This window comes from Phyllostomus hastatus, unplaced genomic scaffold (genome assembly GCF_019186645.2).
Source record: "Phyllostomus hastatus isolate PE091 unplaced genomic scaffold, TTU_PhHast_1.1 phas_contig_16, whole genome shotgun sequence".
Classification (NCBI taxonomy): domain Eukaryota; kingdom Metazoa; phylum Chordata; class Mammalia; order Chiroptera; family Phyllostomidae; genus Phyllostomus; species Phyllostomus hastatus.
The window spans coordinates 4,400,592-4,427,608 of record NW_025333643.1 but is presented as its reverse complement, the minus strand read 5'-3'; the positions used below and the strand labels follow the sequence as shown (position 1 = coordinate 4,427,608).

Below are 27,017 nucleotides of genomic sequence, written 5' to 3'. Positions count from 1 at the left end.
TTGAACACATGCTGGACAGCACACACGGACATAGGTTTGGGAGCCACCAGCATTTAGTTGGGTGGCTGAAGGCGTGAGGAAGAACAAATTTAAGAGGAGAGAGAGGAAAACTAGAGAAGCAGGAAGAGAAACTGCAGTTGAGGCAGGCAGTGTTAAGGAAATCATGCAAGTGTGAATTTTAAGAAAGAAAGAAGGGAATAACAGTGCAGAATGTTACAACACCTAGAGGTCAGGTATGGTAGGGATAGACAAGGAACTATAGAATTTGCCAAATTAAGAAGACTTCTGGGATTTCACAGACAGCCTTTTCAGAGAAGTGGTGGGGGTGGGTGCCAGATTGCTGTGGGCTGAGGAATGAGTGGGAAGTGAAGACAGGGCTGGCAGCATGTAAACTTACTCTTTCAAGAAATATGATAGTGAGGGGGAGGGGAGGAAGGAGACCTGAAAAGGGAAGATGGTGGCAGAAGGGTTTCCTGGGGGGATAGAGGTGGGGAGAGACTTGAGCAGTTGTAAGCCAGAATGAAAGGAAAGGCTGAAGTCTACAACACAGGGAGGCTTTCCCTGACACAGCCCCAGAGGGAGGTCCAAGGGATGGATGGAGAGAGTACAGTGGGTGGCTTAGCAAGAGCTCACTTGGCTGGACTTCTCCAGGGCTGTGAAATGATGGAGGTGGATCTGATTATCTTAGTGGCCCCTTGTAAATCTGACATTCTTTCCTTCTTTCTCCTTTCCTCCCCTCCTCTTCCTTCCTCTTTCTCTCTTTTGCAAATATTTACTGCGTGCCTACTATGTGCTAGGTCTTGTTCTAGGCTCTGTGGCTATTATAATAAACAAAACAATGTGCAGAGTGGGGCAAAGGTAGGTTTACAGCTGTTTCTATGGGGAGTAATACAGTAATTAATAAATAATACAAGAATAAACTCTGTTTCATGTACTCACAACTGTAAACCTACTTTTGCCCCACCCTGTATACCATCCTTACAATTAAGTGGGAAGACCAGTATAAAACAAGAATAAGCACGAATAGCATATGCATATTGTGTGACTATACATTGTATGATAGTATCAATAATTGCTATGTTCATTGAGCACTTTCAATATATATACTAAGTACTTACAAGCATTTCTCACCCCATAAGGCAGGCAGATCAGAAAACAGAGGCACAGAATGGTCAGATGACTGCTCACAACTCAGAGAGGTGGAGCATGAGATTCAACCTAGATTTGCATGCCCCCTGACAGGAGTGCGTAACTGCCACACTGTCCTGACTCACTGTGTTTGGAGCAGTGAGCACCAGGATGAACAAGATCTAAAGGTGTCCCTACCCTCAGGCAGCTCACAGTCCCTGAGAACTGGAAAGAAACCAAGAGTTCATTTACTTCCTTTTTCCTCCACGTGTGGTCTCCCCGACCAGCAGCATCTGCAGCACCTGGGTGCTTGTTAGAAATTCAGAAGCTCCAGCCCAGCCCAAACCAACCCACTAGATCAGGTACTGCAGTTTAACAAGATCGATGCTTGGTATGCACGTTAAAGTTGGAGAAGCCTGGCTTAGAGCCCACTTCTCTTACTAGAGATGAGCCACGGTGGCCCAGGCTTTTGAAGGTGACAGAGACAGTGGACCTTCGAGGTTTGGCGAAGGAACCCAGCCTAGGACTGAATGGGCGCTTCCACTCTTGTCCTAAGAGGCCAGCGGGAAGGGCAGCGAACAGGAAGGGCTCACAAAGTGCTCAGGCGTGCAAGGCGCTGCAAGGTGCTCGGCACGCGCAACACTCTCGGCGCGCGTGAGGTGCTTGCCGGCTCCTGGGCCGAGCCCAGCGGAGGCGGCGTGGGCGCCCTGAGGGCCGGGCCGCAGCGCCGCGTCCCGTTGCCGCCGCCGGGCCGGGTCGGCTCCTCAGCTCCACCCCCTGCTTCCTCCTCCCTCCCGCTCTCGCCGCCTGAAAAGCTAGCCCGCCCGGGGCGGCGGCGCAGAGCCGGCCCGGCGCACGAGGCAGCCAGCGCGGCCATGACGACGGAGAAGGCGCTGCCTCTGGGTAACGGGAAGGCAGCTGAGGAGACGCGGGAGTCTGAGGCGCCGGGGGGCGGCGAAGGCGCGGTGACCGCGCGCGACCCGCGTGACAGGCGCGACAAGGCAGTCCACGAGCGCGGCCACTGGAACAACAAGGTGGAGTTCGTGCTGAGCGTGGCCGGGGAGATTATCGGGCTTGGTAATGTGTGGCGCTTTCCTTACCTGTGTTACAAGAACGGAGGAGGTGAGTCAGCCGGCCGGCGGCACTGGGGAGGACGCAGGGAGAGAAAACCAGCCCGTTGGGGGCGGGGAAGCTAGGGGTGAAGGCGACACCCCTCCCGCGCCAGTGTGTAGCGGGACCCTCCGGAGAATTCCCGCTCCAGACCACCTGGAGCGCGAGCTTACCCTGGCTAGCCTCACTTTCCCATTGCGCATGCGCACGTGCTCTTCGCACCTAAATGTGCCGCCTGCTGGCACGTGAGGATTTGTCCACCAGGTGTGTTGTGCTCTAGGTGGACCAGAGCAGGACCCGTTTCATGTGTGATCTGCACTGCTTTTGGGAGCAGGAGACAGCCCCTTTGAGCCTAAGCTTTCCTAACTGGAAACCGCCGTGAAGAAAAGGGGTTCGATTTTGAGCACTTACTGAACTGCCAGGCTCCGTACTGAGCTTCCCATTTCATCCTTAAGAGTCACCTCACCCATTGTGCAGATGAGGAATCTAAGGTTCAGAGAAGCCGTTCAATAAGTGATAACGATGGCGTTGTGACACTAAAGGCCTTGTTTTATATTGGAATTAGACCGACTACAGGCAGAACTTTTCGTTTAGGCACTGCTGTTTGATTTTCTGCCCAGTCTTTCATTTGATCTTAAGGCCCTTTCTAGGACCTCTTTTTGGGCCACTCTGGTGGAAGAATTGGCACCAAGCAGTTTCTTTTACTGGTCTCAGTCACCCACAACAAATAGCAACAACACTGATTAAACATTTAGGAGACGCTTAGAGACTAAGGGTAGGGGCCTTGGAAAGGAAGGTGATGAGATGATTCTTTGTAGTGACAAAATATCCAAATAAGTTTGGTGGAGTGCAGCAGTGAATCCTCAAATTTCTTGGTTCAGGGAATGGACTCTAGACTTTAGGAACCCCCACCTGTCGTTATCATGAGAACAGCCAGCGGATCCAAGGCAGGGGACCTTATGAAACCTTAGTGGGTGGCATAGTTTCCCCAAGGAAAAGCCTGTATCTATGTATTCCTGTCTTGCCATTTCTCTGCCCTCCCCCCACCCCCCAGCAGATCCCCAGATTTCAGTGAAGGTAGCTTTAGAGTTGGCTGGCAGGGACCAGGCTGTTAGGCTGTGTGGAGCAGGACTTCCTGTGTGAGCAGCTGCAGGGAGAGCAAGAAGGTACTGCTTGGCCTGAACTCTTTCTTTGTAGACATTCATTCTGAAGGCACTGGCTGCTCCAAGCCTGCTTTACACTAGCAATGAAGTGGCCACTGGTGTTGTTGGCTTGGCAACAGGCAGAGAGGGAGTGGACTCCAGGACCCTGAATGTATCCTGCACCCTCAGCTGTGAATCCCACCTCTCTTTGCAGATTCAGCTTTTGTAAGCTTCCATGTCTGCTTACAAACCTGTGGAAGTTCTTTAGGATAGTCCCAAACAAAAATTGTTTTAGCATAATTTTTTGTGCAGGAAATTTTTATGCCAAAACTAAAAGCATTCCTAAAAACAGAAACAAGGTAAGTTGGATTAATTATAAAGTCTGCCACAGATTAAAAAATTTGTAGTGAGTAGTTTTAAAATGAGGATTTTTTTTTTCTTTAACTTGCCAAGAGTCTCCATTGGGTATACAGATATCCTGCTTTAATTGAGCTGGTTACCTTAAGGAATTACTAGCTTTGTGGATACATAGACCGAAAGGCTTTCAAAAAGTGTCATTTGTTAGGTTCTAGCGGGATTGTCCAACCTTTTGGTGTCTCTGGGCCACATTGGAAGAAGAGCTGTCTTGGACCACACATAAAACACATTGTGACAGCTAATCACAAAATAATCTCATAATGTTTGAAGTAAATTTACAATCTTGTATTGGGGCATATTCATAGCTGGTTGGACACCCCTGTTAGAGGATTCACAAGTAAATTACAGCATATTAGGGAAGCTGCTGCAGCTTGTTTTAGGTTAAATGCAAAAACAGACCCGTTTGTCCCCTTTCACATGCTTTTTGCCTTCTAATATAGTTGGGGTATCTGCTTATCAACAGTTTACCTTTTAAAAAAATATCCACACAGCTCTACTCATAGATCCCAATAGTAGTTTAAAGAATTTCTTTCCAAATGTGAAACTTTGAAAATAGTGTCTTGCCCAGAAAATCTAAAAGCCTCTCAAAACCTGGTAGATATGGGTCTACTATCAGGATTGATCAAAATTGTTGCTATTGATCCTGCAGTTAGAAACTTCATTTAGCAAAAAGCAATTTCAGTTAAAGCCTTCACTTGTGAGATCAGATGATGGGGAATGGCATGTTTTCATGCTTTGTTATTAAAGAGAGAGAGAATGAGGGATTTGGAAAAATTCCTTCTGGTTGTAATAGCACATGCTCACCTCAGTTATCTAATTTATTTCACAGAAAGGCACAGGCAGTGGGTATTGTGTTTCAAGATAGGAGTAATAAGGCTTATGGTGGTCTTTTCTCCGGTTGATCCAAGGCCAGCCTTTCTGAACAGATTCTCTCTGCAGATTCCTTATAACTCAACTTCATGCCTGGGCCTCGGGTATCAGGACCTGATTGCACATTGCATACTTCCTTAAGAATGCTTTTCTTTATGGAAAAGATATTTTGCAGGTCACTGCCAAAGTAAGTAAGAAGGGGGCCCCTCACCTGGCCTTTTGAAGTTACTTTAGAATAAAAAAAGAAGGATGCAGCATGCAGGGAGGGAATGAACTTCACCTGTGCTAGAGGGTGAAATGTAGAAATAAAAGAATCAAACAAATAAAACATTTTATTTTATATTATCATCTTATCCACACAATCATTCTGTGAGATAAGCAGTGCAGATATTGGGTAAAGCCTCACACTACAGAGGAAGAAGTGAGGCAGGGAGAGGAGAGGTAGATTACTGATGGTAGTGGGTAGCAGAGGGTGCAAACCCAGGGCCACATTTTCTGACTCTGGTCCTCATCATGGCAACCTGAACTCAAGCTTAGAGGATATTTTGTCTTGCTCATAGTAAGTACTTAATAAAGATTTCTTGTGCTGAATATAAAATGGTGGGGGCAATTTTAACCCCATTTCCTTATTTTACATTCTTGCAGGGGCATTCTTGATTCCCTATGTGGTGTTTTTTATTTGTTGTGGGATTCCTGTCTTTTTCCTGGAAACAGCTCTGGGACAATTCACGAGTGAAGGTGGCATTACATGTTGGAGAAAAGTTTGCCCTTTATTTGAAGGTAAGATTGAGTTAATCAGAAAATAAAATGATAACTGGATGATGTCAGGGTGTGAAGAGTAGCTGAGGCTATTTATGTAAGGTGAGCAGAGATTCCAATCAGTCGCTTTGCTTGTTCTTTCAGGCATTGGCTATGCAACACAGGTGATCGAAGCCCATCTAAATGTGTACTACATCATCATCTTGGCATGGGCCATTTTCTACCTGAGCAACTGCTTCACCACTGAGCTCCCCTGGGCCACCTGTGGGCATGAGTGGAACACAGGTATGGTCCTGAGGGAGGGTTTCTCTGGAATTGAGGGTGTATCTTTGTCCTAGAGACCAGTCCTGGCCCCTGGCCTCTCTATGTGACCCAGATTCCACTGAAACTGGAGGTCAGTTTTGTACTAGGTCTGGGTCCATTCTGTGGGTCGCAGCCCTGAAGACTGAGCTGAGCCCTGGCTGAGGAATTGGCATGGGTAGGTGATAAGGATGCTTTTTCCTCACTTTGCCAAATATAGAGATTGAGTCTTTTGGGACAAGAGTTGAGGTATGAGGGATTCAGGCTCCAATTTCAGCCCCATTTCTAGGTATTGGATTTTCCTTCATAAATAAAGGTTAGATTGGCTCAGGGGTTGCAAATAGGAAGCTAATTAGGCTTTAGGTCAGTGACCAGCAAATATCAAAAATGTGTTTGATTGCCCAAACTTCTGCAAAATCAGTAGACTTCACATGAAAACCCAGATTTCCAGCTCTTCTTGGAAAACTGAAAAGATCTGGCAACACCAGACCCACATTCCCACATTCTTGCTTGGCAGCAATGGCTGCAGCAGAGAAGTGGCTGTTGCCCTCAGATGAGGCCACATAGTTCTCATCCAGTCCCTCTGCTTACTTACTTTACCTGTCCAACCCAGGTAGATATTTGAATCCATTACCCCACTGTGCTGCTTGAATGAATACGTTTTTAGATTACTTTAGATACTAATATACTATTTGCTTTTCAATTTGTCATCCTATCAGGACTAAATATAATCTAGAGAAGACAAATATGTGCCAGCTCCTATCCATGGTTGTGTTGTGCTTAGAGCAGACATTGCCATTCGATTATAGAACTCTTTCCTTTTGAGTCTAGTCTTGGCCTCAGAGCCCTTCTTAGCAGTGCTCCAGCACCTTTTGACTGAAACTGGCATGCATGCTTTAAGCCACAGGTGGCAAACACAAGGCCTGTGGGCCAAATCTGGCTCTCCACCTTGTTTTATCCAGCCTGGTGCCTCATTTCTACTTGGCTGCAGTGTTGAACTCTCACTTAACTGTTAAAGAGTAGTTACATTTATACAGTAAAATTACATTTGGCCCTTTGAAGGCAACCATGAGGCCAATGTGGTCCCTGGTGAAAATGAGTTTGACACCCCTGCTTTAAGCTATTCATCAACCATGTGGCTAGGTTGTCCCTAGAAATGACCTGTCATCCTGAAGGCTGAAGTATCCTAAGATTGGGTGGTATGTCGGTCATCAGAAGAAACAATAGGCATCAGGCCTAGAAAGTTCTATAAACCAGTTTCTAGCCATGCATAGCTTTGCCCTGCTCTCTCGCCTGTTACATTTTATGGAGGTTTCATTGTCTCTCTTTAGGGCACTGGTTCTTAACCTTTCTTTGGCCAGGGACCTCATACAGATGCTTATCATACTAAAATTGAAGGACATATTCTTGGAGGCCTGTAAGCCCTCTATGATAATTTAATTGTGTACATTTAATCTGAGGATATTCTAGAAATATGCACATGTTCTGGATCATCTGTACAACCACCTTGTAACTGAGGACAGTCAGATTTTAGTGCCTCACTTCATGTGTGTTTACGATTGAAGATGTATTCTTGGTAAATAGGATGATGGCAGCCAAGGGAAAAAAAGCAGGGAAATTTAATTCATAAAGTGTACATTAGTACTAAATGAAGTTTCAGTAGGAATAAAGGTTTTGCAAAAGTGTGAACAGAGAAAAATTGTGTTAGAGTTGAGTCTCAAATAGCGCATTAAAGAATAGGCAAGTTGAACCCAATAGACTCCACCTCCTACTTGTCAGTCTATTTTTCTGTTGAAATCCATTAATATTACGAAATGGCATTATCTTACACACCTACTTTATGCTATCAATTTGAGTTGTACTGTGTCTCTAGTTTAGCTGGTATTTAATTGGTAAATTTAATTCTCTTTTATAGTTGTATGAATGCTATAATTACAAAGACTTTATAACTCATTGTTTATTTGTACATGATTAATGACCATCTTAATAAAAATACTTTGTCAAACTTGGGTGTCTGAGAAATTTTTTACTCTAGGGAAAGCTTTGAGAAACATAATTCTAGAGAACCTGATAAAAGCCAAGGGCTCCTCTTTCCAGAAAAAGGCACAGGGCACATCTGTACCTTTTACCTATAATATCAAGTGTCCAGACTCCTCTCAGGACTTTTGTGGGTCCCACAAATCACCTCCATTCAGAATATGATGAGCACTTGCCAAGTGGGGTGGGAAGCAGGCAGAAAACTGGGAGAATTTTCCCCAGCGGACTGCAAAACTTTTCTTCCTCTTGTTTGAAGTCTCCATTTTCTAAAGGTGTGTGAACACTGGAGATGTGTGCAACAACACAGATAGGAGGTGCTTTCTGCCCCTGGAGATTGCAGATATAGTTCGGAGGATTCATGTATGTGTGAGAAGGGCTGTAGTGAAGCTGAACACTGGCTCCATGGCAGCCACTGTGCAAGGCACAGGGGCTCTGGATGAGTGGATGAAGGAGGCCCTGCTCTTGAGCTTAGTATGCAGTGGCCAAGGTGACTTTGTAAACAGAAGGGGGTGCTAAAAGAGGCACAGGTCTCATGGTGGCAGACAGAACTGGACAATGACTGTGGAAAAGGAGATGGAACCTTGGCTGGGGATGATTCTGCTTTCTGCCTCTAACTGGCTGGTGACTTGTGAGGTCCCTTGAAAACTTGTGATCCTTAGATTCCTCCTCTTCAGAATAAAGGGAATTGGAAAAAGTGGTGCCTTGGAGGGCCTTTAAATTCTTTCTTAGAATTCAGGTTAGGGAGATCAGGGAGGAGGGGTATACCAGTTGATTTGGGCCTTAAAGGGTAAACACTTAGATGTTTTTACTTGAGCTTCAAATTTCCCTTGGTCATCAAGTTTCCTGAAATGAGAAGAGACATTCAGTAATTCCTTTCTTTGATTGATTGATTGAGGGAGGGAATTATGAAAAAATGATAACAACTAGGGATTCTTTGCACACACAGGCTGTCATTTCATCCAATCATCATGTATTTATGCCACCCTCATTACTGCCAGGGCCACCAAGCAGGACAAGTAAATGTATGGGCAGGCTTTTGACAGGGACGTGGAAAAAAGGAAAGGAGGTTTGAGAACAAAGCAGGAAGAAAGAGTTTGATAGGGCACACTGAGTGAGAATGAGATAGAAAAGGTACCCTGCCCCCAAAACTTTTCCTTCAGTTTGAATGAGACCAAGCCTCTCAAACTGTTTGTAAGTTATTGATTTTACCCCTGTGTTCTTTGGGGCATGTTTACTTGGAACCGTGGAACGGTGAGGTGAAATTGCCTCATTGCTCCATCAGCTTTGAATGTTGTCCAAGATCTGGCCCTTTCAGAAGTTAATCTTGTATTTCTTGTCTTGTTTCCACTGTAGAGAATTGTGTGGAGTTCCAGAAACTGAACGTGAGCAACCACAGCCATGTGTCTCTGCAGAACGCCACCTCTCCCGTCATGGAGTTCTGGGAGTAAGTGGAATATGGCTTATCTCCCTTGGTCTGTGGGGGCTCCATCCTGGTTCTGCTCAGTTAATAGTGCCCTTGCCCATGGAAAAAGCATAACCTTTCTTCCAGTCTTGCACCTTCTGGCTTCCGTGGGCATTTGACAGCATTGGAAGACAGAGGGGAGCTCTTTAGAGGTTTCCCAAAGGGATAGCTGAGAAAAATGCTTTCTTGGTCTTTGTTGACATGTCAGCATGCCTAACTGCTTATTAGGGCTAGAGGTGCATGGTAAAATGATGGACAGTTTAAAAAATTCATTTTTAACAAAAGAAAAGATGTTTGCAAAAAGCTAAGTCAAGAGCATACATATTTAGCCTGGAAAGCAGAAATCTCTGGGGGGCAGGTTAGCTTTCTTTCAGTAGCTGACATAGATGAACTTTAATAGATAAGAGGTTATTGAGAGGCAGGTTTCAAGTGTGGTTAAAGGAAAGCATAGTCTCACATCATTGTCTATAAGTACTTCTGAAGGTTGTGAGCACTCATCTCCAGAAGTGTTGGCCAGTGTGTAAGGCTGCTGCTGATCATTGTTGGGGAGGTGTCTGAATTCATGGACAGTAGAGGCAGTAATTGTGTAGGTCACAGGTGGCAAACACAAGGCCCACAGGCTGAATCTGGCCCTCTACCTTGTTTCATCCGGCCTGGTACCTTGTTTCTACCTGGCAGCAATGTCCATCTCCTTGCCCCTAGTTAAGGAGTAGTTATATTTATACAGTCCTAAAATTACATTTGGCCCTTCAAAGGCAACCATAAGACTGATGTGGCCCCTGGTGAAGATGAGTTTGATGCCCCTGGAGGTGGATATTTTCCAGGAGATGGGCATTTTTCACCAGCATTCCAAAGACATATATGACCTGGGGCTAACATGGCTGTCACATATTGTTTGTTCACTGTACAACCCTAGCGGGATGTCATTAACACTGTGAACTGTGGGCTCCAGAATTGTGCAGTGTCAACCTGCACAACTGTGCATGATCGAGCTGACTTAGGAGTGTCTAGTAATGGTAGATGGATGCCTTTCTCAAGTACTGAAGAGGTTTTCTTTGTGGGTCATAGGCTGGCTAAATGCCTTCTGAGGCTTTTTCATCTGAAAAAAGTCTGGTTCATTGAAGACCCTCCCTCCCCTAATGCTGAGTAATAGTAGCAGAGGGGCAGTGGTTTTATTAGTGATTTTTATTTTCCTTGCCTCTCTAAAAGTCATTATACTGAATTTATATTTATCAATCTCATGTGTATGCTGTATGTATAGATAAATCCCAAATAATACCGAGGTCTTTCTTGCATGTTTTAAAGTTTTATATTAATGGTACCCATTACTTATATGTTTTACAATGTTGTTTCTTTGCTCAATATTGATTTTAAGATGTATCTCTATTGATACATGTAGCTTTGGTTCCTTCATTTTTTTCCTGTTATATAGTATTTTAGTGTATAAATGGACTACATTGTATCAGCCAGCTCCTCTGGATAGACACTTAGACTATGTCTCGTTTCCCACTATTACTAAGCACACTGAGTGAATGTCTTTCCTGTGCTTCTTTGTGTGCATGTGTGAACATTTCTGGGCCATATACCTAAGAGTGAAATTGCTGGGTGGTAGGGTGCATGCATTATTATTTTTTTGCAGATAACGTCAAATTGCTTCTCAAAAAGACTACTCTTAATTTTTTTCCCAAACAAGAGTGTGTGAGAATTTCTACTGCTGTACATACTAGATAGCACTTGGTCTGGTCAGAGTTAAGTTTTGCAGTGTAATGGGTATGAAATGATATCCCATTATTTTAAATATGCATTCTTCTATTTACTTGGGAGGTCGAAAATCTATTCACATTTTTTATTCTCTACTTGAGTGTCTTCATCTGTAAACTTCCTACTTATATCCTTTTCTCTTTGGATAGCTTGTCTTCTCTCATAGGTACAAAATCTTGATATTGGATTGGCCAAAAAGTTGTTTCAATTTTTTTTCCATAAGATGGCTCTAGTAGTTCTTAGTTATCTTTAACTTCATTCAAAACAATTTTGTTAGGTTGCTTTGTGATAGCTGTCATATCAGTGTGCATTTTTAAAATTTTAATTGTTGTTCTAGCACAGTTTTCTGCCTTTTACCCCCATCCCAGCCCTCCCTGCCTCCCTCCCATTTCCACCCCCCCCTTATTATTGTCCACGTGTCCTTTATACTTGTTCCTGCAAACCCTTCCCCTTTTCCCCTGAAATTCCCTCCCCTTTCCACCATTTTTTAAAAAATTATCAAAATTGGTGAATTTTTGTGTAGCAAGTTTAATATTGAAGATAGAAGAAAATACGTAACATTTTTGGCATATCATGCTTTATTATTTAAAAAAAGGTAAACATTCAACTGAAACACAAAAAAATTGTGCAGTGTATGGAGAAAGTGCTGTGACTGATTGAACATGTCAAAAATGGTTTGCAAAATTTCCTGCTAGAGATTTCTTGCTGGATAATGCTCCATGGTCAGGTAGATGAATTCAAGTTCATAGTGATCAAATCAAGACATTAATTAAACCCTGGCTTGCGTAGCTCAGTGGATTGAGTACGGGCTGCGAACCTAAGTGTCGCAGGTTCAATTCAAGCCAGGATACATGCCTGGGTTGCAGGCCATAACCCCCAGCAACCGCACATTGATGTTTCTCCCTCTCTCTCTCTCTCTCTCTCTCTCTCTCTCCCTCCCTCCCTCCCTCCCTTCCCTCTCTAAAAATAAATAAATAAAATCTTTTTTTACATTAGTTAACTTTTTTAAATTTTATTTTAATCATTGTTCAAATACAGTTTTCTCCCTTTTACTCCCAATCCAGCCCACCCACCCAACCTTCCCCACTTCCCTTCCATTACCACCCTCCCCCTAGCTTTTGTCCATGTGTCCTTTAAATTTGTTCCTGTAAACCCTTCCCATTCTCCCCTGAAGTTCCCTCTTCTCTCCCCTCTGGTCACTGTCAGACTGTCCCCTATTTCAGTAACTTTGGTTATATTTTGCTTGTTTCTTTGTTTTGTTGTTTAGGTTTCTGTTAAAGGTGAGATCATATGGTATTTGTCTTTCACTGCCTGGCTTGTTTCGCTTAGCATAATGTTTTCCAGCTCCATCCAAGCTGTTGCAAAGGGTAGGAGCTCCTTCTTTCTTTCTGCTGCATAGAATTCCATTGTGTAAATGTACCATAGTTTTTTGATCCATTCATTTACTGATGGGCATCTTGGTTGCTTCCAGCATCTAGCTATTGTAAATTGTGCTGCTATGAACATTAGGATGCATAGGTTCTTTTGTATTGGTGTTTTAGTATTCTTAGGATAGAGTCCCAGCAGTGGAATTGCAGGGTCAAAACGCAGATCCATTTTGAGTTTTCTGAGGCAGTTCCATACTGCTTTCCATAGTGGTTGTACCAGTCTGCAGCCCCACCTACAGTGCACTAGGGACCCCTTTTCTCCACAACCTCTCCAACATTTGTTGTTTGTTGCTTTGTTTATGATGGCCATTCTGACTGGTGTGAAGTGGTATCTCATTGTGGTTTTAATTTGCATCTCTCTGATAGCTAGCAATATTGAACATCGTTTCATGTGTCTTTGGATTTTCTGTATGTCCTCCTTGGAGAAGTGTCTGTTCAAGTCCTTTGCCCATTTTTTAATTGGATTCCTTGTCTTCTTAGAGTGCAGTCGTGTAAGTTCTTTATGTATTTTGGAGATTAAACTCTTGTCTGAGGTATCATTGGCAAATATGTTTTCCCATACAGTTGGTTCTCTTTTAATTTTGATACTGTTTTCTTTAGCTGTGCAGAAGCTTTTAATTTTGATGAGGTCCCATTTGTTTATTCTTTCCTTTATGTCCCTTGCTCTAGGGGACACGTCAGTAAAAAAGTTTCTGTGTGAAATATCTGAGATTTTCCTGCCTACGTTCTCCTCTAGGACTTTAATGGTGTCACATTTTATATTTAAGTCTTTTATCCACCTTGAATTTATTTTTGTATATGGTGTAAGTTGGTGCTCAAGTTTCATTTTTTTGCACGTGGCTGTCCAGTTCTCCCAACACCATTTGTTTTAGAGGCTATTTTTACTCCATTTTATGTTGCTGCCTCCTTTGTCAAATATTAATTGACCATAGAGACTTGGGTTTATTTCTGGGCTCTCTGTTCTGTTCCATTGGTCTATGTGCCTGTTTTTATGCCAGTACCAGGCTGTTTTGATTACAATGGCCTTGTAGTATAGTTTAGTGTCAGGTATTGTGATCCCTCCTACTTTACTCTTCTTTCTCAAAATTGCAGCAGCTATTCGGGGTGATTTATGATTCCATATAAATTTTTGAAGTGTTTGTTTTATGTCTGTGAAGTATGCCATTGGTACTTTAATAGGAATTGCATTGAATGTGTAAATTGCTTTTGGTAGTATGGACATTTTGATGACATTAATTCTTCCAATCCATGAACACGGTATATGTTTCCATTTGTTTGTGTCTTCCTTGATTTCTTTCCTGAGTGTTATGTAGTTTTCTGAATACAGGTCTTTTACCTCTTTGGTTAGGTTTATTCCTAGATATTTTATTTTTCTTTTTGCTATTTCAAATGGGATTTTTTCCCTTGATCTCTGCTCCTGCTGTTTCATTGTTGGTGTGCAGAAATGCCTTTGATTTCTGGATATTGACTTTATATCCCGCTGTTTTGCCAAATTCATGTATTAGGTCAAGCAGTTTTTTGGTGGAGTCTATAGGATTTTCTATGTACACTATCATGTCATCTGCAAACAGTGACAGTTTTGTTTCCTCCTTTCCGATTTGGATGCCTTTTATTTCTTTTTCTTGTCTGATTGCTGTGGTTAAAACTTCCAGTACTATATTGAATAGAAGTGGTGAAAGTGGTGAAAGCCTTGTCTTGTTCCTGATCTTAGTGGAAAAGATTTTAATTTTTGCCCATTGAGTATGATGTTTGCTGTAGGTCTCTCATATTTGGCTTTTATTATGTTGAGGAATGCTCCCTCTATTCTCACTTTGCTGAGTGTTTTTATCATGAATGGGTGCTGTACCTTATCAAATGCTTTTTTCTGCATCTATTGATATGATCATGTGGTTTTTGTTTTTGCTTTTGTTTATGTGATGTATTACATTTACTAATTTGCAAATATTGTACCATCCTTGCATCCCTGGAATGAATCCCACTTCGTCATAGTGTATGATCTTTTTAATGTATTGTTGGATGCAGTTTGCCAGTATTTTGTTGAGGATTTTAGGGTCAGTGTTCATCAATGATAATTGGCCTGAAGTTTTCTTTCTTTGTTGTGTCTTTATCTGGTTTTGGAATTAGGATGTTGCTGGCCTCATAAAAAGAGTTTGGGAGTCTCCCATCTTTTTGGATTTTTTGGAATAGTCTGTGAAGGGTAGGGGTTAGCTCTTCCTTAAATGCTCTGTAGAATTCTCCTGTGAAACCATCTGGCCCAGGGCTTTTGTGTGTTGGGAGTTCTTTGATTACTGCTTCAATTTCTTTTGTTGTTATTGGTCTGTTCAGGCTTTCTGCTTTTTCATTGAGTTTTGGAAGATTATATTTTTCTAGAAAGTTGTTCATTTCACCTAGGTTTTCAAATTTCTTGGCATACTGTTCTTTGTAGTAATTTCTTACAATCCTTTGTATTTCTGTGGTATCTGTTGTAATCTCTCCTCTTTCATTTCTGATTGTGTTTATTTGGGTCTTCTCTTTTTTTTCTTGATGAGTCTGCTTAAAGGCTTGTCGATTTTGTTTATCTTTTCAAAGAACCAGCTCTTGGATTCATTGATCCTTAGAATTGTGCTTTTAGTCTCTATGTCATTTAATTCTGCTCTGATCTTGGTTATTTCCTTCTTTCTGCTTGCTCTGGGCTGTCTTTGTTGTTGCTCCTCGAGTTCTTGTAGATGTAGGGTTAGGTTGTTTGTTTGGAATGTTTCTAACCTTTTTAGGTGGGCCTGTATCGCTATGAACTTCCCTCTCAGGACTGCCTTGGCTGTGTCCCATAAGTTTTGGGTTGTTGTGAGTTCATTTTCATTTGTTTCCAGAAACCTTTTGATTTCTTCCCTAATATCATTCTTGACCCATTCATTGTTTAATAGCATGTTACTTAATCTCCATGATTTTGAGTGTTTTGGTTTTTTTTCCTTGGGGTTGGTTTCTAGCTTCAGTCCCTTGTGATCCGAGAAAATGCTTGGTATGATTTCAATTTTCTTGAAATTCTTGAGGCTTGTTTTGTGTCCTATCATGTGGTCAATCTTTGAAAATGTTCCGTGTACATTTGAAAAGAATGTATATTTAGCTTCTTTTGGATGGAGGGCTCTGTATATATCAGTAAAGTCCATTTCATCAAGGGTATTGTTCAATGCCACAATGTCTTTGTTGATATTTTGTTTGGAAGATCTGTCCATTTTTGACAGTGGGGTGTTAAAATCCCCCACTATAATTGTGTTGTTGTCCATATCTTTCTTGAAGTCCTCTAAGATTTTCTTTATGTATTTGGGTGCTCTTATGTTGGGTGCATATATATTTACAATGTTTATGTCTTCATGGTGGATTCTTCCCTTGAGTATTATGAAGTGACCTTCTGGGTCTCTCTTTATGGACCTTTTTTGGAAGTCTATTTTGTCTGATATGAGTATTGCTACCCCAGCTCTTTTTTCCTGTCCATTTGCTTGGAAGATTTGTTTTGCAGCCCTTCACTTTCAGCCTGTGCAGGTCTTTTATCCTGAGGTGGGACTACTTGTAGGCAGCATATATGTGGGTCATTTTTTCTTATCCATTCAGCTATTCTATGTCTTTTGATTGGAGCAGTTAATCCATTTACATTCAAGGTTATTATTGATAGGTACTTATTCATTGTCTTTTATGTACATGTGTTCCTCTCTCTCTCTCTTTTCCTTCCCTTGCTTAAAGCAGTCCCTTTAGAATCTCTTGCAGAGCTGGTTTGGTGGAGGTGTATTCTTTTAGACTTCTTTTGTCTGGGAAGCTTCTTATTTGGCCTTCTATCTTGATTGAGAGCCTTGCTGGATAAAGTAGCCTTGGTTGCAGACCTCTGGTTCTTATTGCTTGGAGTATTTCTTGCCATTCTCTTCTGGTTTGAAGTGTTTCCATTGAGAAGTCAGCTGTTAGCCTTATTGGGGCTCCCTTGTATGTTACTTCCTGTTTCTCCCTTGCTGCCTTTAAGATTCTCTCTTTGTCTTGAAATTTTGCCATTTTAATTATGATGTGTCTTGAGGTGGGCCTTTTTGGGTTCCTCTTGATTGGGACTCTGTGTTTCCTGGATTTGTGTGACTTTTTCTCTCATCAAATTAGGGAAGTTTTCCTTCACTACTTTTTCAAATAAGTTTTCAATCCCTTGCTCTTCTTCTTCTCCTTCTGGTATCCCTATTATACGGATATTATTATGTTTCATATTGTCTTGCATTTCTCTTAATCCCTCTTCATTCTTTCTGAGCCTCTTTTCCTTTTCTTGCTCTTTCTGGGTGTTGTTTTCTACTTTGTCCTCTAGCTTGCTAATCTGATCTTCTGCTTCATCAATCCTGCTTTTCATTCCTTCTACTGTGTTCTTCAGTTCAGAAATTGTATTCTTCATTTCCTCTTGGCCCTTGTTGAGAGTTTCTCTTTCCTTTTTCATGTTTATATAGTTTGCAGTGAGATTGTTGTAGTTTCCCTCTAGTTTCTGATAGCTCATTGTGAGTTCATTGAACTTCCTGATAATCATTGTTTTGAACTCACTATCTGATAGTTGAGTTGTCTCTATTTCATTTAGCATTTTTCCTGAGGCTTCCTCATTTCCCTTCAATTGGGGATTGTTTCTTTGTTTTCTCATTGTTCGTGGGTTTCTTCTTGTTAGCCTCTGTTTCTTAAATTGATCTGTTCTGGTTCCCTGTAATTATGGTGTGAACTTCTGTGGTAGAATACTTGTGAGATTCAGTGGTGCAGTCTCCTTCATGTATCCTGGTGTTCACAACTTGCCCCTACTCTCTTTTGTGATTAGTTGTAGGAGTAAGGCAAAATGGTTTAAGACAGCAAAACAGTATACTATGATATTTACATTAGCAGCCAGTAGAGAAGAGATGGGTTATCCTTTGGCTCCTTATCGTGTAAACTGTGATCCTCCACCCCACTATCCATGTTTTAGAAAGGATAGAAAGAAGGTAAGACTCTTATTGGGGATGAGAGGATTGTTAGTTGGATCTAGAAAGCTGTGAGGCTGTGGGAGGTCAGATTCTAAGGTAGGGTTGGAATAAAGATTAGTAAATAGGAGTAGTGTGTAAAAGAATAGAGACAAACCCCACAATAGTATAGTTCAGGAAATTGCAAAGTGGGCTGAGATTAGGTAGGGGTATTGAGTAGTATTTACAATTGTATGAACTAGGTCTTATTAACAGTAATAGTAAAGCAACAGTCTTGTGGTAGAATCAATGAGATCTAGTTAACAAGAATAGGGAGTATAGAACCTTGAGAGGTGTATTAATGGAACACAAATGAACGATAGTAAATTATCAACACATTGTGACTGAGATACCCGGGGGAACCTATCAAATGACAGTATAACCAGCCAAGCAAAGAAGATTATACAGAAAGAAAAAGAATACCAAAATACTATTAAAATAAAAAAGTAAAAAAAGTGAGAGATAGTACAAATTTACAGTAACTTGCAAGATCAAAAAAAAAAGGAAAAAAGCAGAAGATGGAGTGTAGGAGAGATAAATTTGGAGTGGGAGGAATAATACTAGGATGAATGGAAGAGAAACATAAGGGATTGAGAGATATAAAAATAATAAGAATTGAAAAATATAATGTCACTTAAAACACAAGATAAAATCAATGAATCAACAACAGCCACAAAAACCAAACCAAACCAAACCAAACCAAACAAAAAAAACCTCTTGTTGGTTTCTAACTGGCCAGACCAGTTTTTCTGATCTTGCTGGCTTCAGCTGGCTGAGGGACCTTTGAAATGCTTATCACTCTTCCCAGCCAAATCTCAGCAAGTCTCTCAGGTACCCTGGGTGCTCCCGAGCACACTTACTCTCTGGAGCTCACTGCCGAGTTCTTCCGGACTCCGGGATCCCTGCAGGGTTCCAGCTCTATGATCTCAGGAGGTATCCTTGACATATTTGGATTCACTGTGCCCTCTCTGGGAATTGTAAAAGGGCACGCCCATCCACCAAATTTTTGAGTTTCGGGCTCTAGGAATGCCCTAAGCGCCACATCCCTTCAGGGTTCACTGCGCAAGAGTCAGGATTCCCGATGGGGCTTGCGCTTCCACAGTTCAGCACCACAGGCTCCAGAAACCTGAGAACACCCGCGCCCTTTCCTGGAACGGGGCTGTGATCTCTGGGTTTTCCACCGATCCACATTCCTACCAGGCTAGGGGTGTGGGCGCTCTTCCAGGGCGCCCCTGGTCCTGCTGGCTGGAGGTACTCACATCTCCCACGGCTCTGGGTGGGTGTTCACAGACGCTGGGTGATTTTTTTCCCCTCAGTCCAGCTGGACTCTCTGTGCCTTCAAGCAACAAGTTCACCCTTGGTGTTGCTCAACCCCCATATTCGGGGAGGGAGCAGTGACTCCCCTCTCCCAGGAGCCCTGAGGCAGACCCAGGAGCACCGGGCCTGGGGACTGCAATCCCCTGGTCCCTGCACTGATCCCTGGGTCCCTTTTGTCCTGAAGCAGTCTCCTTACCATCTGGTTTTTCAATGATCACAATAATTTTTGATGTCCTGCTTTCAAAAATGATTCAGTAACCTAGGCCACTTGCTCTGTTTCTCCACCGATCTGTGAGTTTCCTTCCTCTTCACAGAAGCCGAGAAACCCTCTGCCTAGAGTAAAGCCGCCATCTTTTTTCTTCCCATTAGTTAACTTTTTAAAAATCTTTTATTAAAAAGAAAGAAAAATAACTCTTAAGGGTAATTTTAGCAGCTCAGGCAGCCTTGATAACAGAAGGGACCAAAGTAGTAGTTTGGAAACTCATCTGCACATTAGAATTGGCCAGGGAATAACTTTGAAAACCACGAAGCCTTGGCTGCACCCCAGACCTGTGAAGTTAGTCCCTCTGGCCTAAATAAATAAAATCTTAAAAAAAAGACATTAATTGAGAACAATCGATGTTATACCATGTGGGAGATAGCTGACATAGTCAAAATATCCAAATCAATAAAGTTATTGGTGAAGATAAAAAAATGTGATTTTTATTTTATGGGAAAAAAACCATACAGGCTTTTTGGCCAACACAATACATTCTAGATATTAGTATCTATGCTGCAAATATCTTTTCATAGTGTATGGCTTTTCTTATTTATTTATGGCACATAGGAGATTCAATTTTATTAAAGTCAAATTTGTCAATCTTTTTGGTTTGTACAGTTGGTGTCATACTTAAGACCTATGTCCTTACCCCAAATTGTAAAAAAAATTCTGTGTTTTCTTCTAACAGATTTGTAGTTTTCTTTTTTCACATTTGTGAATAATGTATACCTGGAATTTTATTTTTGCATATGACATGAGGTCTGAATCCAGTTTTTTAAATATAAACAATCAATTTCTCCAGCAGTATTTACTGAATTGTTCATCATTTCTGTACTGATTGGTACTGCCATCTTTCATATATTGTTTTCCTAAAACCACAAGTCTGTTTTGGGATTCTCTGTTCTGCTCAATTGGTCTCTTTTGCTAATTGTGTGTTGATATTATACCTATAGTTTCATTGTAAGCCTTGAGCTGGTAAGGCCTGTCCTTCACTTTGTTCTTTTCCAAAATTATTTTAATCTTCTAAATTTTAGAATCAGCTTGTCAAGTTAAAACAACAACAACAACAACAACAATAAAGAGCAAAACAGCATGGGAATTTCGGTTGGGAGTGTATTGAACTTACAGGTTAATTTGAGGAAAACTGACATCTCTATGCTTCAGCTTCTGTGCATAGACATGGTATAGCTCTACACATACTGAGGTCCTTTAAAATGCCCAATGGAATAGTGATATTGAAATGTGGTCTGCATAGTTGCAACATTAGAATCACTTGGTTAGAAATGCAGGTTCTCCAGCCCTTCCCAGACTCAATGAGCCATAGTCTCCAATAGAGGATCCACACAATATCGTGATAGAGAGGAGACTGCTGTGGGGGAGAGGGTGGACCTGTGTGGCCTTTTTTAACCCCATCAGGCAATGGTTTCTCAGAGGACTGTCACATAGACTTCTTTTGGACCTGCATATTGAGGATCTATAAAACATAGTCCCTGTGCTCCCTTAGAGAACCACTCCTGAAATCCCAAACTGGAAAAGTTGTCTGTAATTTACTGTTGTTTTGCACCATTCATTTCCTTTGTAACATACATGAAAAACCTCAATCAAATCATTATTTATGCTTTGTGTTTATTTATTGTCTGAGTTCCCTTTAGGCAGTCATGAAGTAGCACCTTTTGTAGTTTCATTTACCACTGGTGGTTTATGGAAGGCTCCCAGTGAATGATTACAGAGTGGATAGATGCATGAGAGGAGGGAAGGCAGGCAGGCAATATTTTCTTGAAAATACTATGTAAAAAGAGTCAAACTGGGCTCTGGTAAGAAGTCATCTTGTCACTCAGCTCTCCAGTGACAGCACTGATTAGTTCCAAGATCCCTTTACAATATCTATACTGTACCTTTTTGCCTGTGACTTTGATCATTCAAGATGAAAGTCCATGGGAGAATGAACCCGTGGTTCTAGTTTTGTATTCATATTGTATCTATGTCATCTACCCAGTGTTGAATTCTATATCCAAAAAGTGCTCCAATGCTGGTGTGACAACTCACCCCTTCAAAGGATGCTTTCATTGGACAGCTCTAATTCATCTTTTCCCCAGAGAAGAGTTTGGAATGTAGAGAGTCTGGGAGATGTGTATAGCATCCTATGAAAAACAATTTGGGGCCATGTAAATTTGAGAAGGTTGAAAGCTATGCCCTTCAGTAAGAACATCTGTTATTTTTGATTAATCCAAATTCCCATATGTATTTTCCAATGAAATCATGTGGAATCTTTCCCCTCCCCTCACACCCTGAATGCTGGCATTACACTAAACACAGTCTGACAAATACTTTGCTAGGAGGAAGTTCTTCCTTAAATTCAGGTGACAGTTGACTTCTGGAGCTTTGGGAAGAACAGGCCTTATATCTTTCTTATGTACAGCCCCTTAAGTATTGGATCAGACTTCCTCAAAACGTTTCTTCTCCTGTTCTGTGTGCTGTTTCCCTGAGTGGCTGGCTCACAGATACCCCACCTCTGTCACATCTTCTGTGGGCTCCTTTTGTCTTTTTTTTCACTTCCTCTAACTGTGGGACCCCATTCCGGGCCACACTGCTTGGTCAGAGTAGACTGCATTGGCTGTCTGCATGTTCATTCATTTGGCAAATTTCTGGGCTCCTGGGGCATGTGGGAAGGACACTGTACATTTTTGAAGGAGGTGGAAGTGTAAGATGAGATTCTAGTCCTCTAGAAACAGAGGTTAGACAAGCCTGCACAGATTTCCATAAAATCCTTTACGAGGTGCTGCTTCCCTGCCCATGGCCAGCCATGGCTTCACCTAGACCTTAGGTACCTGGCCCCTTCCATTCCCCTTCTTGAAGGTCCATTTTCCTTTTCCGGGTATAATTAAAATTACTGGTTTAGCCAGTGAATCAGTCCTGGATTCTAGCTTGGGCAGGAGGCCTTTTGGAGTAGAGGTGGTCTATCTTCCTAATTTCAGATTTGAAAATTAGGCCATCTTGATTTCCCTTATTATCTCATTATGCATCTGGTATCCATGCATTTATCTAAATGTTTGCAGTTATAAATTTTGAGTCTGTGTCCTCTGGTGGGATTGAGTGCTATTATGTATGGTACCAGCATTGTAACATCAGATGGGCTTTGGTCTGTTTTCACTTCCCTTTCTCAGGCCCTTGAATCCCTTTAGTCAAGGGTTTTGTGAGCAAGTTCACATTCACTATGTATACAGTTGAAATCACTTTTGTATGGTGTCTATTCAACAAATTTTATTGAGCACATATTGTGTGCTTGGCCTGAATTAAGCTTGAAGGAGTATTCAATTCCATATCTTTGTTCAAAATGTTTGTGCACATTGGAGGAGCTTTTGAAAATTTGTTTATTTCTAGATCACATGACCACTTGAATTGATTTTCTTTGGATGTGAAACTGGGGAGGCAGAGGAGCAGGAGTGAAACCCTGCTGGTCCCTGCCTTTCTCTGACTCCCCTACCCACTGCCCACTTTCTTCCTCTGCACTGGCCTTCTTTCTGTCCTTTGTCTGTACTGTGCTTGTCCCAGCCTCCATCTCAGGCTTTTGTTCCCTTTGTTTAGAAGATTCCTCCCCAGATCTTTGTGTGGCTGGCTCCTTATCATTGAGCCTTAATCAGATGTCATTTGGGAAGTCCTCCCTGATGTTCAGCTGAATCAGCACCTGTCCCTTTAAACCCACATCACTCTGTTTTATTGTCTTCATAGTACTTATCTGAAATCCTCACGTCTTCATTTACCTGTTTTCTTTCTCCCTCCATTAGAGTGTAAAGCCCCATGCCACCAAGGACTATTCTGTTTTATTCACTATGATCTTGCCAGCACATTCTAGGTGCTCAATAAATAGTAGTTTAAATGGACGAGTGGAAGAATGAATAAATGAATGAACGTTTCTTAACCCCTTGGCATTTAAGTTTTCTTGACTATAGATTGTAAATGATGACAGCATCTACCTGTAAGGTTGAGGTGAGGATTAAAGAAGTCCTCACTGGTACCAAGCCCAGCACAGCTTAAACCTTTTGGGAAGACTCTAAAGGCAGAAAGAGAATGTTCATGATGGACCCTACCATTTGTGGGATGGGGGTTAGCCTTATTCCCTACCTTGCCAACCTCTTCAGATTGCTGTGAGGATGAAAGGAGAAAATGTGTAGTAAGAATTTTAATGGGTTGTACGTGGGGTACCCAAGTATGGAGGCTCAGTGCCTTGTTCAGCCCCTACCTCTGTCAGGGCAGATTCATGGCTGAGTCTTATGCAGAGTTGGCCTATGTGCTGACCACAGGGTCGGAAGTTGTCCCCCAGACCCTTTCCCTAAGCCAAGACCCAAGACTGTGTGACACTGTCTACTTCTGCTAGTTTAGATTGCCCCACCCCCAATATATCACCCTATTCATAGCCACAGCGTGACTTCAGCCAACAAGTTCTGGAGCTCAGTGTAAGTCATGCTTCCTCCACTCACCCAGTGCACAACCCTGGGCAGCTTAGATAGCCTCCCTGAGCCTCTGTCTGGTCCTCTGAAAATGTGATGGTCATAGGACCTAACTCTCAGGGTTGCCAAGAGCATCAGATGAGACCTATATGCCTTGCATGTGGTACATTTTTAGTATATGGTAGCTAATTTTACAAGGAAAACTTTATTCAGGTCTTTGAGCATCTACATGAGTACTTCTCAACATTCTTAAGGAAGGCCCAGCCAGGTCTGTTTGCCTCTCACGGTGGACCTAGAGAACTCTCTTAGTGTATTTTCTTCCCTTGAATGTTCTTTCAACATTTTTTGAGCACTTAGTGCATTCTGAGCACCTTATCAGTAGCCGGGAAGATGAGGGAGGTGCATTCTGTTCCTGAAGTAGCATACAGCCTGGTGGGGAAAGCTGGATGTAAAAAACTAAAATAAATAAATAGTTTTTGAAATATAAGGCAACATTATTTGTATGATACTTGCATGGAGCCAAGATGAGGAAGCCCAGATGTCTGAGCTTTGATGAAGGCTTCATGCAGTTGACAGTGTTTAGCTGGGTTTTGCAGGATGGATAGAAGTTCATGTGATCAATGATGGAGTGAATGAGAAGCATGCCAGGTAGAGAAAACAGCATAGACCAGCTCAGAAGAGCTAAAGTTGTTTGTTGAGATTTACCTGCAGTGCTACTGCCTCTAGATCCTGAGGAATGGTGGAGAACTTTGCTGAGGAGGGAGACAGGAGCTAGAGTTTCTGGTCAGTCACAAATCTTTATTGAGCACCTACTATATGTCAAGCATCATTGTAGATTCTGGGATACAATGTGAATAAAACAGATTCGCCCTGGTGAAGCTGACAACACAGACAAACCAAATAAGCAGAAAGCATTAGGTTGACTTGGGATTGGTCTCCTGAAGAAAAAGCAAAAATGGAGTAAAAAGTGTCACATGGTCAGGGAGGGCCTCTCTGGAGAGGTGGCATTTGAGCAGGGACCTGAGGAAATAAGGGATCCAGCCACACAGATATCAGGGACAAACTCTGAGGCTGAGAGAGCAGGAAGGACAATGACCCTGAAGTGGGAGGATGTTTGGGGACTAGCAGGCAGCCAGTGGGCCTGGAGCCAGGCATGAAGGACCTTGGTATTTTTTAAAAGGCTTGAAATGATCCTGTGGGATGCCTTCAGAGGCTGTAGCGTCTGTGGAGTAATATGATTAGGTCTGGGCATAAGGCATCCCCAGGCTGTCAGAGGGGCAGGGGCAGGGATAGTGGGGTACTTGCTTCATCCAGATACCTGAAGCGGAGATGTCTTCCTGGAGAGAAGGGAGGTTATGTGGGGAGTGGTGCCCTTACCTACTGGAGAAGATGGGCAGAATCAATCTTGTAAGGACAATGGTAATTCTGCTTGGCCATGCTATGTACCAAGGTGAGAAAAGAACTGTCCCTCTGATCTCTTAATGCCTTTGCAGCTACCCACATGCACTAGGATATCTCTATCTACACACTTCCTCGGTGGGCTTTTCCTGAGAAGGGACGATGGGAGGCTCCCTCTGAATGTGCAAACTCTCATGGCTTTTAGATATCAGTAGACATCTTCTTATCAATAACCCTCAGGACCTGGGCTGCACATATGCTTTGTCTCCCAAAATCCACTTCTGAAACTATTCTACAGGCGTGACCACACTAGTTATGAACAGCTTGTTGATGGTAACACTGTTTGTGATCATTAACAAAAAAAGACACATGTAATATGTTCTTAAATATGATGCTGATTAGATAAACTATGGTATATTCCTGCAACAGCTGCTAAAAAGGAATTAGGCAGAAAAGGTATTGATATAGAAAATATCTCTAGGATAAAATTAAGTGAAAAGGCAAGTATAGAATGTTGACTATAATATTGTGTATATAAAAATACATGTATATGCCTTATTCCCATAGAATGTTTCTGGAGAGATACATGAGAAACTATTAACTTTGGTGATCACCTGAGAATGGGATGGGGGGAGTAGAAAGAGAGTTTTACTTTTAGCTTTATACTTTTTTGTACTATTTGAATTTTTAAAAATTAAAAACCAGGAACATGATTATTTGATACTAACAAAAAATAGGAACCATGGGGTCTCTGAATAAGTTGTCATTGATTATAATGATCCTCCTATGTGAGTGACAAATACCATTTACAGCTCTGGTTTCACCTTAGTAATCATTATTTATTTTACAAATTATTTTTGTTAACATTAATTTACTTAGTTTTTTAACCAGCCTTTTGAGATAAAGAGGAAAAAAATCTCCATTTTCCCATTATTCGAATGTAATTTTGGAGAAGTGAGGGATTGCACCCAATATACTCAGAACACAAAGCCAGCCTCCTTGGCTCCCACTGCCCCTCAGGCAGCCACAGTTTCCCCAGAAGGCCCTGCTCTCTGGGGCTGCTTCTCCTTGTATGTGCTGCCAGGAACGGACAGAGGAGCTTGCATCTCAGAGAGGCTTCTTCTTGCTTAATCCTCCCCACCAAGGAAGCACCAGGTCCTGATTAAGGGAGAACGGAGAGGAGGTCCAGCTGAGGATGTAGATGGCTCTGCCACAACAGAGATTCATTGCAAGGGAATGGGCCTGGGCAGCCCCTTAGAGCTCTCAGGATGTGCACCAAAGCAGGTCCGAATTAGCACTTTGTTGCCTGAGCAGGGTGTTGTGTCATTTTTATTTTGTTTAATATTTAACTGATTGCAAAAATTGTGAATGTTGTAAACAATTAAAATACAACAGATATATAAATGTGATATGTTTGTGTTTCAGATTATGCAGTAGTCCCCCTTTATCTGTGGTTTTGCTTTCCATGATTTCAGTTACCCATATCAGGCATGGTCTGAAAATATTAAATGGAAAATTCCAGAAATGACAACTTATAAGTTTTAAATTGTACACTATTCTGGGTAGCATCATGAAATCTTGTGTGATCCTGTTCTCTACTGCCCAGGACATGAATCATCTCTTTGTCCAGTGTATCCACACTGTAACGCTCCCTGCCCACTAGTCACTTTCTAGCTGTCTCAGTTGTCAGATCGATTGTCTCAGCATTGCAGTGAACACAATGAACCCCTACTATGGGGGTTACTTGTGTTCAAGTAACCCCTATAGCAGCCTAACACCACATCCCAGTGCCTGCGTCATTCACCTCATCTCATCATGTAGGCATTGCATCATCTCACATCATCACAATAAGGATTAGTGTAGTACAATAATACATTTTGAGAGAAACATTTATATAACTTCTGACAGTGTATTGTAGTTATGTTTTATTATTAGTTATTGTTAATGTCTTACCATGCCTGATTTATAAATTAATCTTTATCATAGATATGTATATATAGAAAAAAACATAGTACGAGTAGGTTTGCTGCTATCCATGATTTCAGGCAGTCATTGAGTGTTTCAGAATGTATTCTCTGTAAATAGGAGGGGCTATTATATTTCACTTATAAATGTGTCTTAATCTGTTCAGGCCACTATAACAAAATACCATTGACTAGGTGCTTAAACAACAAAGTTGTTCAAAATCAAGTTCAAAATCAAGGTG

General features: G+C 41.9%; 1 protein-coding gene across 1 annotated transcript in view; it reads left to right on the top strand.

Moving 5' to 3' along the window:
* Nucleotides 1-1,948: 1,948 nt before the first annotated feature.
* The window catches only part of SLC6A11 (solute carrier family 6 member 11), a 133,761-nt gene continuing 108,692 nt past the window's right edge, over nt 1,949-27,017 (top strand). Inside the window, exons 1-4 of the mRNA XM_045832397.1 lie at nt 1,949-2,250; nt 5,313-5,447; nt 5,571-5,711; nt 9,117-9,207. Of these exons, the coding sequence (XP_045688353.1) occupies nt 2,004-2,250; nt 5,313-5,447; nt 5,571-5,711; nt 9,117-9,207 (614 nt within the window). The 5' untranslated portion in view covers nt 1,949-2,003. The remainder of the gene's footprint in view (nt 2,251-5,312; nt 5,448-5,570; nt 5,712-9,116; nt 9,208-27,017) is intronic.